Below are 17475 nucleotides of genomic sequence, written 5' to 3' on the forward strand. Positions count from 1 at the left end.
GGCAAAGAAAGACCAGTATGAAGCAATATTAGGGGACCTGAAGACTCTACTTCTGAATCTAAGAACTCTAGTTCCCAAGTATAGAATTTACATTCTTTTAGGACAAGGTTCTTAACCTGGGATTTGTGAAATTTCAAAAAATATTTTGATAGCTATATTATTTTCCTTTGTAATACTATTTAACTTACATGCATTTAAAAATATTATTCCAAGAAGATGACCATAATCTTCACCACATTGCCAGAGGTGGTCTGTTACAGACAAAAAAGAACCTCTGCCTTGTCTTCACTTAACTATGAAAAATATACTCAGAACCTTTCAAGGGATCCTTAAATGTTTCTTCCAATTTCTGAAGTCCAGGAAACAACAATGGCATTTGGTACAGTTGTGGGCAACTGGACAAGTGAGATGATATTAAATGGTTGTCTGGGTCACTTTGGTTCCACACCATTTTTGGTAGGATAGCCTGGAAGGCTACAAGGTTTCCTGTTAACTTTCACACAAAGATTGGTTGGGAAACAATCTTCTTGTGGACAACTGGTTTCTGATAAACACAACCTTAGCTGGACCTGTATTGAGAAGTCACATTTAGTCCCAGAAATATCCATTAACCTTAAATGGTTTTGAGTTTCTTCACCATTCATGTTGTCTTCTACTGTAGCTCTAGCTTGTCAATGTTGTTTCTAAAATGTGGGATTTGGAACTATATGTAACACTCCTAATTTGATGGGACTAAGGTTGAGTACAACAAGAACTGCTTGTTCTAAATGTGAAAATGCCTATTAGTTCAGTCTAGGATCACAATGGGAGGAAATCTGGAACATTGAATTGAGAGTTGGCCCAATAGTCAGTTAGATCTGAGTGGGATTTTCTTGGTAAAGGCACGGGAGAGGTCTGCCATTTCTTCCTCCAGCTCATTTTACAGATGAGGAAACTTGAGGCAAACAGGGCTAAGTGATTTGCTCAGGGACACACAGCTAATGTCTGAGTCCACATTTGAACGCAGGGAAGACGAGTCTTCCTGTCTTCAAGCCTGGCATTCTATGTTTGTACACCTAGTTGCCCTTTTGATGCTATATAATGCCACTGGATAGAACTTATTCAGGTAGAACTCTAAGGGCTTATTAACCACTTATCTTCTCATAGTTGTATGAAGTATAATTGTAAAAATGTGGAATTTAAATGTACAAAAATCAAAAAATGCTTGGATCAATTGTTGATTATTAATATGAAGGAATAACAAATGCAATTAATATTGATATGAAGCATGTAAAGAAATTCCAAAAGACATTTATGAAATAACATGTAATGAAGAAAGTCAAATCAGAATACAGAGTATATTTTTACTCAATGGTAATGGGGGGAACAGATTAATTAAAACAATGAAAAAGGAGGGCTTCTACTGGAAGACTGATTGTTGAATAGTGATATAGAAAGGGGAGAAAATATAGAATATAGAATATAGAAAATATAGAATATAGAAAAGGGGAGAAATGAAGGAAAAACATTAATACTGAAAAATATAGGAGATGGAAGGAAGTTTAGAAATGGACATAGACATAAAGGGTAGTTTTGTTAAAGTTTCCTTTACAATATTCTTTTTTTCTTATTTGTGTATTCAGAAGTTCATGTTTGTTGAGTTTATAGGAAAAAAGTACGAAAAACACACTATGATTATGTAAAATGTTGTAGGAATTAGACACAAAAACATAAAAAGCAACTAACAAGTTGCTATATGCATTTTATATGTGAAAATTAATTTTATTCAAAGGTAGTTTTAAGTGTGTGGATGTTTAATGTTTCTAATCATTTCAAATAACATCTGACCCAGAGCTTTAAGGTTTGCAGAGCACTCATTTGATATATATATCATATTTTCTCTTCACAATGATCTGATGAGGTAAAAATTATGAATATTATCCCCATTTTATAGATGAGGAAAATGAGCCTTGGAAAGGTGGAAGGATTACCCAGCATCACTCAGCTAGTAGATGTGAGAGATAGGCTACCAACTCAGGTCTTTCATGATTCCAAGTCTAGCATTACTGTAAAGAAACTGAAATCCTAAAGTAAGCATTAGGCTTTCATTTTTGCACACGGGCACACACATGTCAAGAATATATCTAAGCGAGGAAGATAACAACCTTGGCCCCCTACCCTGCCAAAATCTCTGTGCCCAATCCTGACCCATTCATTTGTATGGAAAAGTGGAAGAGGTTTAAGAATTGAGAAACCTCAGGGTGGGGTCCTTGAACCTTAGACACCTCAGCAGCATGTCTGGAGGGCAGTTGCTAGAGAGAAGGGTAATTAGGCACAATCTAACACTGGGAAAAAACAGGGAGGCACAGGCAATACTCGCTATAAGTTGAGCGAAGTTTATGACAGAGATACTCAAATCCTGGGCTAGGAATTTATTTTAAAAGAAAGATTAAGCCTGAAAGTATTAATTAACGATGACTATGCTCTGTTTTCTAAAAATCTTAATATCTAGAGCAAAAAAATCTCCTGCTGAGGATGAAAGCTTGTCTAGGTAGGGATCTAAGGAAAATAGGCCATTCCTTAAGGAAAAAAGTTGCAAAGATTTCTCCCTACAAAGAAAGATTTTGGCTTGTCTATGACTGTTGACTGCCTTTTTCAAAAAGAGCTGTAAAAAAAAAAAATCAAAACTGTGAGAATTTAAACTAAAAAAGCCCTGTGAAGTACACTCCTTTCATATGGAAGAAATAGGACTATAGCCAAAGATTTGATTTATTTTTAAAACATTCTGAACTTAAACCCTAATGTGAATGAGTTTCTGGCACCAGAAACCTGGTTGTGGAGTTTTCTTTGCTTCCAGCTTTTAGTTTCTGCTGAAGTCCTTTTTTAGTAGTCCTATCTCTTTCCTCATGAGAAGAGTAGGTTTTGCCATACATTTACAATTTAAAATCTCAAGGGTTTTTTCTTTTTTAATGTAGTATCTAATCCCTTTCTTCTCTCTCATCTCCCTAGGTGTTTATTTTGCGTCTTATTCTTACAAAGTCTTACACAGACATTTGGAAAATAATCTGACAAATTTTGTGAAAAATGATTTTTCTTAGAATCAATATCTTGGAGACTCCGAGCTCCATCCCCTTCTCTAAAGTTCTTCATAAGGACATTATTGAAAATGAGATTGCATTGAGTTTTGTCCTGATCACACCCCAAACCCAAGCCTGAATTGATTTTATCAAAGGTATGGAAACTCCATTGTGTTCTGCTCAGGCTTGGGTAGAGACAGATTCTTCTGCCTAGATACCCAAAGTTGAGAGTGGTCTGGTATGGTTGGGGGGTGATCTGATAGAAGAGGTATTTCCTCTGTCCGGAGGTGGAGTGATAACAGCCCCTGTTGTAAAGGTATATAACCTGGGTACCCCCAACTCCCAATTGATCTAGTTATGGACTGGACCCTTAGGGGTGCCCAGTTCTGGACTGTAACCCCCATGCAATGCATGTTGCCAGCTTGAGAGAAATTAAAATGTGGACACACAACTATTTTCATTTGCCTCTTTTTTAGAACAAACTTTGTGAAAAGCTGACATTTAATGGTGCCATGTAACTTGGATTCAGAATGGGACTTGAATAAGACTTTTGCCCCCGATAGCGCTGGGACTGGATGCCCCACAGGAATTTTTTTTTCTCCTGAAGTCCTAGCCCTTGACGTACAGATGAATCTTGTCCCCCATATTTCTGCCCCTTATCTGTCGGACTGCTCATATTAGGTTGCAGTCTGCTTTTCTCTCCAAGCAGCTCTGGTGTCTCCTGGAAGATAAGGATATCCTCTATAATTTGGCTATGGGGCAGTCAGAATCCAAAATTGGGGATCTGGCTAACAAAACTGCCACCTGTTCACTATCAATCTGATGAGCATAAATATTTCCAGTGCTGATGTCAATTGACTACTGAATTATCATGGTCCTATTGGGGATGGAACTTTTGACTGGTCTAGGTTTTCTTTACCTTTAGTATAACTGAATTTTGACCAGACTAAAAAAAATTTTTTTTAATTCTCAATTGGTTTATCTTAAAAGCAAACTAAGCCTTAAAAAGTCAGCAAGAAAATTAGATTTGTACACACTCTGTCTTGTCACTTTCTGTCTGTGTGTCTGTGATTGTCATGTTTCATGTTCATGCTGAAAGATTTAAAATGCAGCCAGAAAAACTTCTAAGGTCTGTAATTAGAAAGAATGTTGGGAAAGAACTCCCACCTCAGGCTTTCAGTGGGAAATTAAAACTTTTTTTGGGCCCCAGCACTGGCCAAGTTGCAGTTACAAGAATAAAGTTAGATAACAAGTAATGGAATTGAAAAAGTAGGATAAGACTCTCCCAGAAGTTAGTTGGAAGATGGAATCAGCTAGTAGCAGCTTTAGACCGATAAGAATCTAGACCCAGCAGACCAAGATAGCAACGGCTGAGAGAGAAAAGCTGAGAGTTTGAATTCAGGTTTAATTAGATCCTAAAGTTAAAGTTTGTAGGTTATGTTTTAATTAAATCTAGAGAACTGTCTTTGCACCTCTCAGACCAATGTATCTGATATCAGGGAAATATGTTTCAAACAGCAAAAATAAAGGCTTTTATACTTCAATCAGGGCTTTTCTATCATAGCCTTAAATACGATCACTTTAGGATTTCAGTGATTTGCTAAAAATGCATATTAACATTATAAAAGCTGTTTTATAAGTGTGTGAGAGAAATACAGCTCTCTTGATTTGTATATTATTAAGATTTAACTCCTTCCAGAGTCTGAAAGGTGAACACAAGCTGGACAAAATTGGGGTGTGTATGATTTCTAATTTGGAAAGCTGTATAATTAGGCAGTCAAGCCTTTTGTAATCTGTTAACAAGGTTTGGGAGTAGCCAAAATCCCACTCTTGTGTTTCAACAGAAACATAAGCCACTGCATGTCTAACAATTAATTGTATGTACAGTATGGGATATGGTAAAGGAAAGAGGAGGTAGTCTGAGTAATGAGTTTGAAAGATTGATGGGGGTGGGTAGCAGCAAGCCCTTGTGCTCTAAACCCCCTCCCCCTCCACCTTTGGATAGTTGTTCTGGGTGTCCTTGTGCTAGCTTCAGATGGTTTAAGCACATGGAGAGGGTGTGAGGTTTGATTTTGTTTTAAGTTTTAGAAAGATTGAAAATGAAAATTTTATAGCTTGATTTGAAAACCAATAGATAAAGTTATAGAGGATTAGAAGGAATTATGTCCACTTGCCTTTCAGGATAAATCTGTAGGAAGGTCTTATTAAATCTAACATTACATAAATATTGGCTTTGGTAAAGATGTTGGTTATTGTGATTTGAGATTATCATATAAAATCTTAAAATGTTTCCTTGTACTGTTCAATTAATTATTAACTCTGGAAGTTCTGGAGTTTTCTGCCTGGGGAAACTAGCAACATCCTGCCAGCATTAAATCAAATTCCTTAGGTCTCTTTTTGCCTGGGCTAAAAGCAACAGTACAACTCAGAGTGTTAGGATTTCAACCCAGATAACCTAGCAGGGAAAAGATATTGTTATCTGACATTAAGAAATTTATTCTATTTGTCTCAGTTTACTGTTCTGTAAGGGGATAATAATGGAATCCACTTCCCAGGGATGTTGTAAGGATCACATGATTGGCATAGGACAAATGCTACCTGAATATTAAGTGTTTTAATTAAATATTGAATGTTTCATACTTGGTAACTTTACATGAGTTTTTAGCTGTGATCAGTATGCCACTGGTGATGAAACGAATGATTTTCTTGGTGACAATTTGGAAACATATCCAACTAAATTAAGATCATTGGTAATTGAGTGGTTTTATTTCAAGTTTTAAATACATGATAATTGTTTATGATATTGTTATATTACTAAATTTTCTTATATTGTGCAATTTGGCAAACAATTGCATCACCTATGTTAGTAAAGCAATCACTCTTACAATCTACATGTTAATAGATTAAAAATTGTACTGTCAGAGAAAAAAGTGAATGGGTTAGGAAGCTGTTCATCATTCTGTTGGACCATGTGTTATAATATTCTGAAGTACTGTAATTTAAGAAATCATAAACTTCTGAGTTTTGTCTATATTCAAAAGGGAAGTTTCAGCTAAAATTGTTTGGCTATTATGAAAATTAAATTTTAACTAAGCTCTTTGAAGTTCTTGTTTAAATCAAGTATTTACAAAAGTATTTTTGTGAAAGGAAACTTGGTAATTATGCAAAGAAAAAACCTTATAAAATCTCCTTTGTAATTCTTACTAACTCTGTGCTAGAGTTTTGTGTTGTAGAATTCTTACTAAGTAAATGGGTGCTTATGGAGAAACAGCCAGCAGCTCAATGGAAACAGCATCAGAGATCTAAGGGTAGTGATTAATATGAAAGCATCTAAATTACTGTAATGAGCTGTAAGTGGGAAAGATCTTGTTGTTTAGATCTGAATTCATTCCATGGTCTAGCAAGAGTTAAAATTAGTGTTTGAACTTATCATATGTATAAGATTCGATTCCTGAAGTATCTCATTCTTTCAGATTGTGTATGGTTAGAGAAGGGTAAATAAACGAGCAGAGAGGCAAATCTATTACTGTACTAACTTATGAACAATCTTGTGTTATCTTAATGGGAAATTAGATTTTACTTATGTTTGTTATTTAATCAGGAACTAGTACATGTGTAGGAATGTGTAATCAAACTACTTAAGACTCACTTTAAAGATGTTCCTATTGTTTAAGGGATTCTGAGAGCAGTAACATTTTTCTGTAATGATATTCACATACCTGAAATTCTAATTATTGGAACTTGCTATTTAAGACCTTATGGGACTGTTGACGGATTGTTATTCTGAGTCTGACTCCAGGTACGATGATTAAGGAATATTATTGAGCCATGATATCAGCAACCCTGTGGGGTCTATGAACTGCAGAAGGTGTTCTCATGGGAACAATTGGGAGAACAGCTATTCTGCATGGGCTGAGGTAGGATTCTCCTGACTCAATTTCCCCACTATGACACCTGGCAGATTTTAAGCCTGGTTCAATGTAATTGGCCATCTACATAACTTCTGCCTGGAATTGACACAAAGTTAGAGAAACTTGTTTCCCTACTATAGCAATTTCCCCACTCTTTTACAGCAATTTTCTGTAATCAAAAAGTTTTGTAAACACAATATTAAATCTATTAAATAATAGATTGATACTGGAACATCTGTGGTTACTATAGTAAGATGCAAGTATAAGATTGAGCTATTTGGCCTGTAATTTTAGCCCCAACAACTAAGTATTTAGCCTTGACATCTGTTACTGGTATATATTACTTTATAAGTTAGGGTCCTTTAATTCCTCATAATGATATGAGGATAATTAGGTCAAAGTCTTGTGAAAACAGGATATGATTCTGTTATTCAGTACAATTAGTTAATTTTAAAAGAAGAATGGCTGGTGGTTGATCTTGTAAATGCTGTAAAAGAAACATCCACTTTAATTAGTGGTTATTTATTGAACATGGCTGGAAGTTGGAAATATTTTATTATAAATAACTGCTTTAAAGTTCATTACTCAATGTATTTATGTATACCATTACTGAACCTTACAATGGTAGTTAATCTGGCAACTTTTCCGTTATTAATTCTTTAGTGAAATCTCATGCTCCTGATGGGGGAATGAATAATGCCAAGTATAAAAGTGAAGAATAAAAAAAAAAAGGGTTTTAATTTTTCTGTTTGAGTTTCTTAAACATGACAGTTGGTCAAAGCTCCAAATTTGATTTTATAATATTAGAGACATAAGGGTTGAGTTAGCTTTCATTATTTGATCTGGTTATTGGCAAAGTAGTTTAAAGTTATGTTAAGATCAATTTTGTAGGAGATTTTAACAGAAAGAGGATCTCTACAATGAGTCTTAAAGAAGACAGTCTGTTGGAGACTGTTTAAACTACCCTCAGACCAGAAAACTTTATCAGATGATGTCCTGAATACCAGACAGCTGTATGAGACTTTTTAGTCTTAAATGGACAATTTTATTCACTGTTTACCCTTTTCTTACTCAAAAGACAACTGTCCCCTTGATTTTTTTAATGTGCCAATTTTTTTTCTCTTCCTCTCTCCTCCCATACTGTTACCCATCATGAGTCCCCAAAACCTAGATGAAGTGTGGACCATATCAGTTAGTGATTCATTGAGAAGGCTACACCTCTCACTAGAATCATATGGGAGAATGTGAAAAATGATTTTTCTTAGAATCAGTATCTTGGAGACTCAGAGTTCTAACTCTCCCCCAGCCCCCTTTCTCTAAAGTTCTTCACAAGTACATTACTGATATTGAGATTGGTTGGGGGGAGTGATCTGATAGAAGAGGTGTTTCCTCTGTCAGGAGGTGTTGTACAGGTATGTAAGCTGGACACCCCAACTCTCAAATTGAGCCAGTTATGGACTGTAACTCTCATGCAATGCATGTTGCCAGCTTGAGAGAAATTAAAACGTGGTCACACAACCTATTTTGTTTGTCTCTTAGAACAAAGTCTTTGAAAGGTTGACAGTTCTCAGACATGGCCAATGTGTTAATTTGTTTTTATTGACCATATATATTCATTACATGGTTGGAGGTGGAGGAATTCTCTTTGGTTTTCTGGGTTAGTGAGTAGTAATATATGAGGGGAAAAAACATTTTAGGAAGGCACAAAAGGAAAACAAGTACAGAAAAGGACACAGTGATTTTGTTTTTATGTGTTTATGTACATATTTAAAAACAAGCTATATAAGTTCAGTTTCTAAAACAATTCCTTTGCTTTACTTTTTATCTTGAAATGTTTGTAGGTACTGAGTAAATTCACAATAAAAAAAATTAAAAAATTTAAAAAGAGAAAATTACTTGATGAAGTAATTGTCTTCCCTTTCCATCAAATTGCATTTACTCTTTAATATGGACCTCTTTAGGAAGATCAAAGAGGCTTCAAGTTGAAAGTGAATGAATAATTAATAATGATAACAGTTAACATTATATAGTGCTTACCATGTGCCAGACACTGTGCTAAGCACTTTACAATAGCATCTCATTAAAACCTCACAAAAACATGGGAAAATAGGTGCTTGTATTATACCTGTTTTATAGATGAGGAAATTGAGGCAAACAAGGCCCATGCAGATAGTATATGTCTGAGGCAGGGTTTGAACTCAGATCTTCATAATTCTAGGCCCAGAACTCTGTCTGTCTAACTCTTAAATATCAAGAAAAGCTTTCTGGGGGTGGCAGCAATAGACCAGTAAACAAACATGATCCGTAAACACTATGTGCCAGCAATAAGGATCCTTCTTTAATCAGGCATACTGATTACTCCTGGATGAATTTCTATGAACCAAAACCTTGTTAGATGACTAATTAGCCTAAGGGTGTCACTTCCAACATTCTAGAAAACTGTTCACTACTTACTGCTACTAGTACTCAAAGCCTCCAGGACACTGTGCTGGTTTTTAAAAGATCTTCAGTGGTTTTCCCATTGCTTAATATATTCTTCTCAGTGACCCAGTCTTGAGGTTCAGTAACCAGTCAGTGTGACTACCACTGGTTGAAGAAAATAAATAATGGTGATTTTCTTCTGCATCCTCAAATCAGAGATGACATGCAGATTGCAGTGTGCAATTCATGAAAACAACTTAAAAAAATAACAAAAAGGCAAGCTATGCAAACTTTTAGACAATAAACAGCAGAGCCAGGAGTCAGTCCAAAGCAAAGTCAGAAGACTGGCCACCTAAAATGTTGAGGTTTTCACTTTAATACATGAGACTTAGAAAGACAGATAAAAAACAACAACAACAAAAAAACATTTATTAAGCTTTTACTATGAGCCAGAAGCTTATACTGTCATAGAAATTACAACTAGAAGGGACTAGATATCATTTAGTCTAACCCCCTCATTACAGAAAACAGGCCCAGAAAATGAAAATAATTTGCTTTAGACAACACATTTGGTAGGAGAAAACAGAGCTTGGATTTGAACTCATTTCCTTTCACTTCAATCCAATGGACCTTTCACTACATTTAGTTAGCGTGTCTTTGGCAATGAAAATGCCCTTATATGTTTCTTGGTATTAAAACTGTGCATTTATGAAAATAATATTAATAAAATGCTTGAATTATGCTCTAGGTAGCCGTTTACCTTTTCTGTCTCTAGTCAACAATATGATGCAAAGGACAGAGTATTTGACTGGAAATCTGGAGACCTAGGTTTTAGTGCTGTTTTTGTCACTGGTTAGCTGTATAAGCCTTGGAATTGCCACTTTAATCTTTCAGGGCCTCATTTTATTCATCTATTATTGGAGGAATTTGGACTAGGTTATTTCCAGTGTCTTCTCCAATTTTCACACTCTTTGATTCTAAACTATTGACATTGAGAGAACGGGCCTACTTGATAACTGAGCAGGGAAAATTGGAACGGTCAAACACAAGCCTAAGAGTAAAAAACAACTTCTCTTGAATCTTGGCAGAGTCCATGTGGCCATGAACAGGCAGATGTGCTCTTTTAAACCAAATTGTTCACATGCAAATAAGGCATCCCTCTACATCCTTTACGAGATGTCTTATTTATTTTTATAACCACAGTTTCTTTTTCAAGCTATTCAGATCCAATGTAAATATCGTTTTTTTTACATATATGTTTTAATGGCTTCTATTAAACCAAAATTTTTTCCCTATGATTTCCAGATAGCAAACTGTCCTGTGAAAAGAGGCATCCTTGATCAGTTGATTTAGCTATTTTTCTCCATGTTTTCAAAAAGTACTTTTCCCATCTTTTTCAGAATGAATAGTTGCTCCATATAGACTGTAGAAAACTAAGGGCATGGTAGTCTACAAACACATAGAAATGTGCCTTTGTGTATGTATAGGTCTACACCTGTGATTTTACCAGTATAAAGAACTCTCAATGTGAAAACTTTTTTTCACCAACGTAGATCAACAACTGGCTTGTAACTTACTGTCTTAGAGAGTTGCTTGTAGGACTAACAGGTTAATTGACTCATTCAGGGTCACATAGCTAAGCGTGCTATAGAAAGCACTAGATCTCAAGTCTTCCTGATTCAAAGGTTTGTTCTTTCATAGTAGCAAAAGAATGCCAAAAGTTCAATTTTCAAAGAAAGGAAATAGTTAAAAAGGAAGTTAAATGTGTGGTTAGTAAAATGAAAGAAGCCTGTACCATACCCTGTTCACAGTGAACTCCAGTCCTTCCTAGAGGGCAGCGACATGTGTATGTTTCAGGCAGTGGGACACAGGTTGCTCCTTGCCTACATTGTTGTGGTGGATCATGTTCAGGGTCACAGACAGAAACTGTCTCTGTGCAAAATGCTCCTTTCCATCCTTTGGGACAGTCACAGCTACAAGTTGAAAAAGAAGACAATATAGTATAGTCTGAGCACTTAAATAGAAGTGAACAATCTCTTTTTGGATTTTACCCATCCATCCATTAATCAATCAATAACATGTGTTTGTTAAACACTCACCTTGTGCCAGTCATTGTGGTATGAACTAGAGATCCAAAATCAAAAAGAAAATACTCTCTGTTCTCTCAAAGTTTTAAGACTTGTACTTGGGTCGTACTATGAATTTTTTTCTCCTTCATTGCATGTATTCAAGGAGATGCTGCTTGACCACCTCTTTTGGGGTGGTAACAGAGTAGGCCTGGCTTGGGCTGGTCTCCTGGTGGATTTGATTCAAAACGGGAATGGAATAAGATCCTCAAACTATCTAACAGTTAAGAAAAGGAAGTTTATTTAATCATAACAGGGGAAGGAGATTCAGGTAAAAGAAGGGAGATTTATCCAGGATGAGGTTGAGCCCAATTCCCCAGTCTTTTTCATGCTGTTAGTTTATGGTCTGAAAATTCTGATTGTACCACAGTCCCTGGAGTCTTAACTATTTTAAATCCAGGTGACCAGAAAACTACATAATCCTAAGTCAATCAAATTGTAAGGACAGTTTCAACACCTTTTGAGGAAAAACTAGCTAGAATGAGTGGGAGGCAGAGTCAAAATGGCAGAGCTTGCCTGAGCTCTCAACTTCCTCTCCAAACAATTTAAAATAACTTCTTAAAACAAATTCTGGAGTGGCAGAACCCACAAAAGGAAGGGGGTAAAACGATTTTCCAACTCAAAACAACTTGCAAGGTTGAGCAGGTTAGGATTAGTTGTCAGAAGCAAAATACTTTTGAGGATGGACAGAGTGAAAGGAGAGAGAGAGTAGGACCAACAGGGAAACTAGGATGGAGGGAAATAGTTAGTAATCATAACTGTGAAAAATTTTTACCACAAATTTCTCTGATGAAGGACTTATTTCTCAACTATATAAAGAACTCTGTTAAATTTATAAAAATGCAAGTCAGTCCCCAATTCATAAATGGTCAAAGGGTATGAACAGGTACTTTTCAGATAAAGTAATCAAAACTATCTATAATCATATGAAAAATATTCTAAATCACTATTGATTAGAGAAATATAAGTTAAAATAGCTATGAGATACCACCCAGCATCTATCAGGTTGATTAATATGACAGAAAAGGAAAATGACAAATGGTGAGAAAATTGAGATATTATTGGTGGAATTGTGAACTGATTCAATCATTTTGTAAATCAATTTGGAACTCTGCCCAAAGGGCTATAAAGCCATGCATACCCTTTGACCCAACAACACTGCTACTAGGTCTGTATCCCAAAGAGGTGAAAAACAAAAAGGAAAAGAACCTATATGTATACAGATATTTACAATAGCTCTTTTAGTGGTGGTAAAGAACTGGAAATTGAGGGGGATGCCCATTGATTGGAAAATGGCCAAACAAATTGTGGTATATTCTTGTGATGGAATATTGTTGTGCTGTAAGAAATGATGAGTAGTGTGCTCTCAGAAAAACATGGAAAGACTTACATGAAATGATACAAAGTGAAATGAGTAGAAGCAGGAGAACATTGTATGTAAAAGCAATATTGTATGACGGTTAACTGTGAATGGCTTAGCTATTCTAAGCATTACAATGATCCAAGACAGTTCTGAAACATTTATGATGAAAAATGCTATCCATTTCCAGAGAAAGAACTGATGAAGGCTGTATGTAGACTGAAGCATGCATTTTCCCCCTTTCTTTTTATTTTGTCTGTGTTTTCTTTCACAGCATGACTAATATGGAAATATATTTTGCATGGCTGCATGTATATATATAATCTATATCAAATTGCTTGCCTTCTCATTGAAGGGAGAGGAGAGAGAGGGAGAGAATTTGAAATTTGTTTTTTTAAAAAAAAAGAATGTTAAAATTGTCTTTACATTTAATTAGGGAAAAATAAAATATTAAATAATCAAAAAGTTTTAAAAATATATAATACATCCTACATGTTAAAAACATATTATTTAACAACAACATCAAAAGGAAAAAAAAAATCTGCCTAACTGTACTTTTCCCACCACAGAGATATTGTCACAGGGATTCTTGACTGGGGAGAGGATGTTGGAGTCTGAGGACTCTTCCAACTCACATCCTATAATTTAGTAGAAAACTTGGTAGGAATGGGTAACATTAGAAGCATTGTTGTGGTTGAGAAAAAAAACCTCAAAATAAAACAAAATGCAGTATCATTAGCTGCTTAACATGAGCAAGGCAAAAAGAATGCAAGTAAGATTCTACCGAATGTTTTTCTTTGTCGTTTTCCTCAAGCTGGAGGCCTAGACCACAAAGACCAGGAAAGAAGCTCCTGGCTTAGTCCATGGCATGTGTCCCGGATAGCAAGATTTCTCAATTCATATAATGTGGATGAGGCGAAAGGTGCTACCCTCTCAGATACAGCATTTCTTATTTTTAATGTGTTAACACTCAGAGGATCTGAGATTTCTTTAGCTTAAACAACTGCCAGTAGTATCTCCTACCAAAAATGCAGACTACAATCCATCTTTGACATAGTTGATGAATCCTATGAAGTTGCCAGATGTACACAGAGATGAAACTATTTGTCCAGGATCATTCAGCTGCTACAATGTCCATAAGAATTTGCACTTGGATCTTTCCACATCTAAACCCAGAACTCTATCCTTTACCTTACCTCTTAGTTTAGTAGTTTAGCTAAGATGGATAAAGCAACTTTCCATTTTACAAACTCAGTTTAGTAACCCAGTAGCTATTTTTCAAATAAACATAATTTATTGTCTGCTGCATAAATGATAAACTTGGGAAACACTGTATTATTTAAAATACTGATTTGTTTTCTCTGTACCTTTAGGTAGTTTCTTTGATATTACTTATCTGAAAATCTGAGGCTATTAGGTGGTGCTGTGGATAAAGCACTTGGCCTGGAGATAGCAAAGCCTGAATTCAAACCTGTCATCAGACACTAGCTGTACGACTCTGCATAAGTCACTTTACTCCTGCCTGCCTCAGTTTTCCCAACTATAAAATCGACATATCAGCAACTACTTCCTGTAGTTGTGTTGGGTTGTTGTAAGGATTAGATGAGATAATATAAGGTGATTAGTATAGTGCTTACTATTTGGCACTTAGTTATCCTTTCCTTCCTTCTGTTCTTCTCCCCCTTCCTATTTGCCCTTTCCTCTCCCCCTCCCTTCTTAACTCCCAACTTCCAGTCCTTATGGAGGATCTATGAGGTGCCAATCACAGATTGACATGGTTGAAATTGTAGGTGGTCTAAAGATCAAGAGAGATGATGTGGTGGATATAAGCAACTTAAAGCATATTACCAATGAAAATATATAAACTATATCATTCAGCGTATTTATGAGTAGAAAAGGAAGTACAATTATCAGTTGCAAGAGTAAAGAATAACAGATGAAAACACCAAGGCTATACTCATCACTGCAGTGTAGTGAAGGGGAAAGGAGAGAGACATCTTGGGAATCAAAGTACACAGATTTGATTCTTGACTATCACCTCATCCATGTGATTTTAGGTGGTTCAGTTAGCTTCTCTGAGCCTCAGTTTCCTCATCTGTAAATCTAGGGAATTGGATAGATCATTTGTAAGGTCCTTTTCAACTCTGAATCCATGATTATATAAATATTAATCAACACCAGAAGTTCTCCCATGAATTTGATAGATTTTTTATGGAGAATTTACAGATACAGTTTGGAAAAGGATTGCAAAAGTTGAAAAGGCATAGATGAGTTTGTAATCTGTATCTAAGTAAATCCTATATGTATATATTCCAACATAAAGGTTTGTAGGCAATAAAGAAATCATTTAGACTGAAATCTACATGGGAAGTAAAATCTTATACACATGAAAGCTAAATAAAATGGGATAATGCTACAGAAGCTCAGAGAAAGGTAAAAATCAGTGGGAATGGGGATGGTGGGGGAAGGTTGTTGAGTGTGGAAAGAAGGAGACAGACTTTAAGAAAGGAATGTTGGGCAACACTGAAATTCCACATCATAACCCTGAAAATTGGCAAGGTTTACATACAATAGGAACAGTTAATATTGGACAGCCTATGGAAAGATAGATACACCAATGAACTGTTGGTGAAGTTATGGATTGGTTTAACTGTGGAAAGCAATGTGGAATTATGGTAAAAAATCTGATAACCTGAACGTACTCTGATCCAAAGATCCCAGTGCTAGGTACATACCCAAAGGAAATCAAAGATAGAAAGGTCCCACATATCAATATTTTTTTATCAAGATATTTTAGTACCAATATTGTAGTATTAAAGACCTAGAAATGATGTCTAATGAATGGCGGGAAGGGCTAAACAAATTGTGGCACATGAATTTAATGGACAATTACTCTTAAAAAAAAATGACTATCAGGACGACAGAAGTATAGGAAGACTCACATGAACTGAATCAGAGTGATGCAAGCAGAATCAGCAAAACAAGATACACAGTGACTAAAGCATTGTAAATGGAAAGAATGACAATAACAATAAAATTAAACTGAACATTGTGTAATTAACCTAATTTTGCATGACATGAAATTAATCATCTATCATGAATGCTTTGCATTGCATGCCTTTATTTTAGTCCCATTTTGGGGAATGCAAATGGGAGTTTATCAGTGACTAGCCTGGTAATTACGGGATTTAAGTAGGAAAGAGGTTTGCACTTCAGTTAGGAAGAGTCACAACTTTATCTTGACTTGGGGTTTTTGAGATATGACTTCATATATATTTTTTGTCTATTTTCTAAGAAATCATAAAATAACAAAGTGAAGAATCTACATTGACTGGAGGACCATTTTGTTCATAGAATAGAGGTACAAGAGCTGTTTGTTGAAGTGAAATCAGTTTACTTTGAACATGGGTGCATAAAGTCAAAAGAAGTATGGACCAAAGTGAAAGTCACACTCTGAGCTGCCTAGTGGGAGGAGGTGTGGTCCTGGAATATTCAGCTCCTCCACTATTTTTTGTCAAGAGGTGGAGTAGGGAAAAGTCAGTTTTTAGCCAGTCTTGCTCTACAAAGAAACCTGCTGGTTACAGTGTTAAGACTGGCCTCTGGCTAGGAACTGGTTGATGAAGAGCTGGTTCCAGTCAGGAGGAGATGAAGGTATCACTAGAGTGGAGCAGCAAACATCAAGGAAAAACACTTAGAATGCCTCCTTGTTCTTCCTGGAGTGCACAGCCACCCCAATAAATGTGGAATTGCCAACATTCTGGCTCTATATTAGAGAACACAGTCAGGTAGTTGGGCAAGTGGTAGATTAAACAAACATACATGTATACAACCCTCTACCTTACCCCTCCAATGAAGGGGACCCTTAGGCCTCCAACTTGCATTAGAACTCTGAGGAAGGGTCCAGAGAGGGTGACTGACTTCTATTATTCTCATGGTAGCCCAGAGGGACCAAATTTCTAGTAGTGTAACTCAAACCACGTGAGTGTATTTCCTATGAACAATCAGTAAGTAGATTTAATTAGTTTTTTTTTGCAAAGGCATTTACTAAGCTGGTATAGTAAGAATAATGGGTGCAAAATATGACCACCCCTCCCCAAAATAAAACCTGGGATGCTCTTTTCCATGAATGTATCATGAAGAGAGTAGGTTAAAACTTGAAGCACAATGATGGTGAAAAGCATGTGTAGGATACATACATACTAGTAAAAAGTAACTTGGAATTATGCTTTATGATCAGAAAGTCCTTAAGTTCATAGCCAGTGTTCTTTTCTAGTGGAAGGAGTCATACTCCTTTAAATTACCTCTAACTTTGGGTAATTATCTATGTCTGTCTTCAATGTCCTCTGCTTTCCAGGTAGAGGCACTGTCTCCTAATATTTCTGTTAATTTGATCCCAGATGAATGTATGGCCTACAACCCGTCTGTTTTCTTCAATGACATGATCAAAGGGGATTCTTTCTCAAGACCCTGGCTCCATTTCTGGAATCCTCAGCTCATAGACTTGGAGTCCTCTACAGCTGGACTTCCCCTAGCTATTTACAAGCCCCTAGAAGCTTGTTTGGTTAGCCAGTCAGCTGTTCCCTTCTTGATCTGTGACCTCA

The 17475-nt window shown here is 36.0% G+C and overlaps 1 protein-coding gene across 1 annotated transcript in view; it reads right to left on the bottom strand.

Annotated features, from left to right (window-relative positions):
• EYS (eyes shut homolog) overlaps positions 1–17475 on the bottom strand; it is a 435270-nt gene that overhangs the window by 43102 nt on the left and 374693 nt on the right. Inside the window, exon 11 of the mRNA XM_072642558.1 lies at positions 11189–11361. Within this exon, the coding sequence (XP_072498659.1) occupies positions 11189–11361 (173 nt within the window). The remainder of the gene's footprint in view (positions 1–11188; positions 11362–17475) is intronic.

The sequence above is a fragment of the Notamacropus eugenii genome, chromosome 2 (genome assembly GCF_028372415.1).
Source record: "Notamacropus eugenii isolate mMacEug1 chromosome 2, mMacEug1.pri_v2, whole genome shotgun sequence".
NCBI lineage: Eukaryota > Metazoa > Chordata > Mammalia > Diprotodontia > Macropodidae > Notamacropus > Notamacropus eugenii.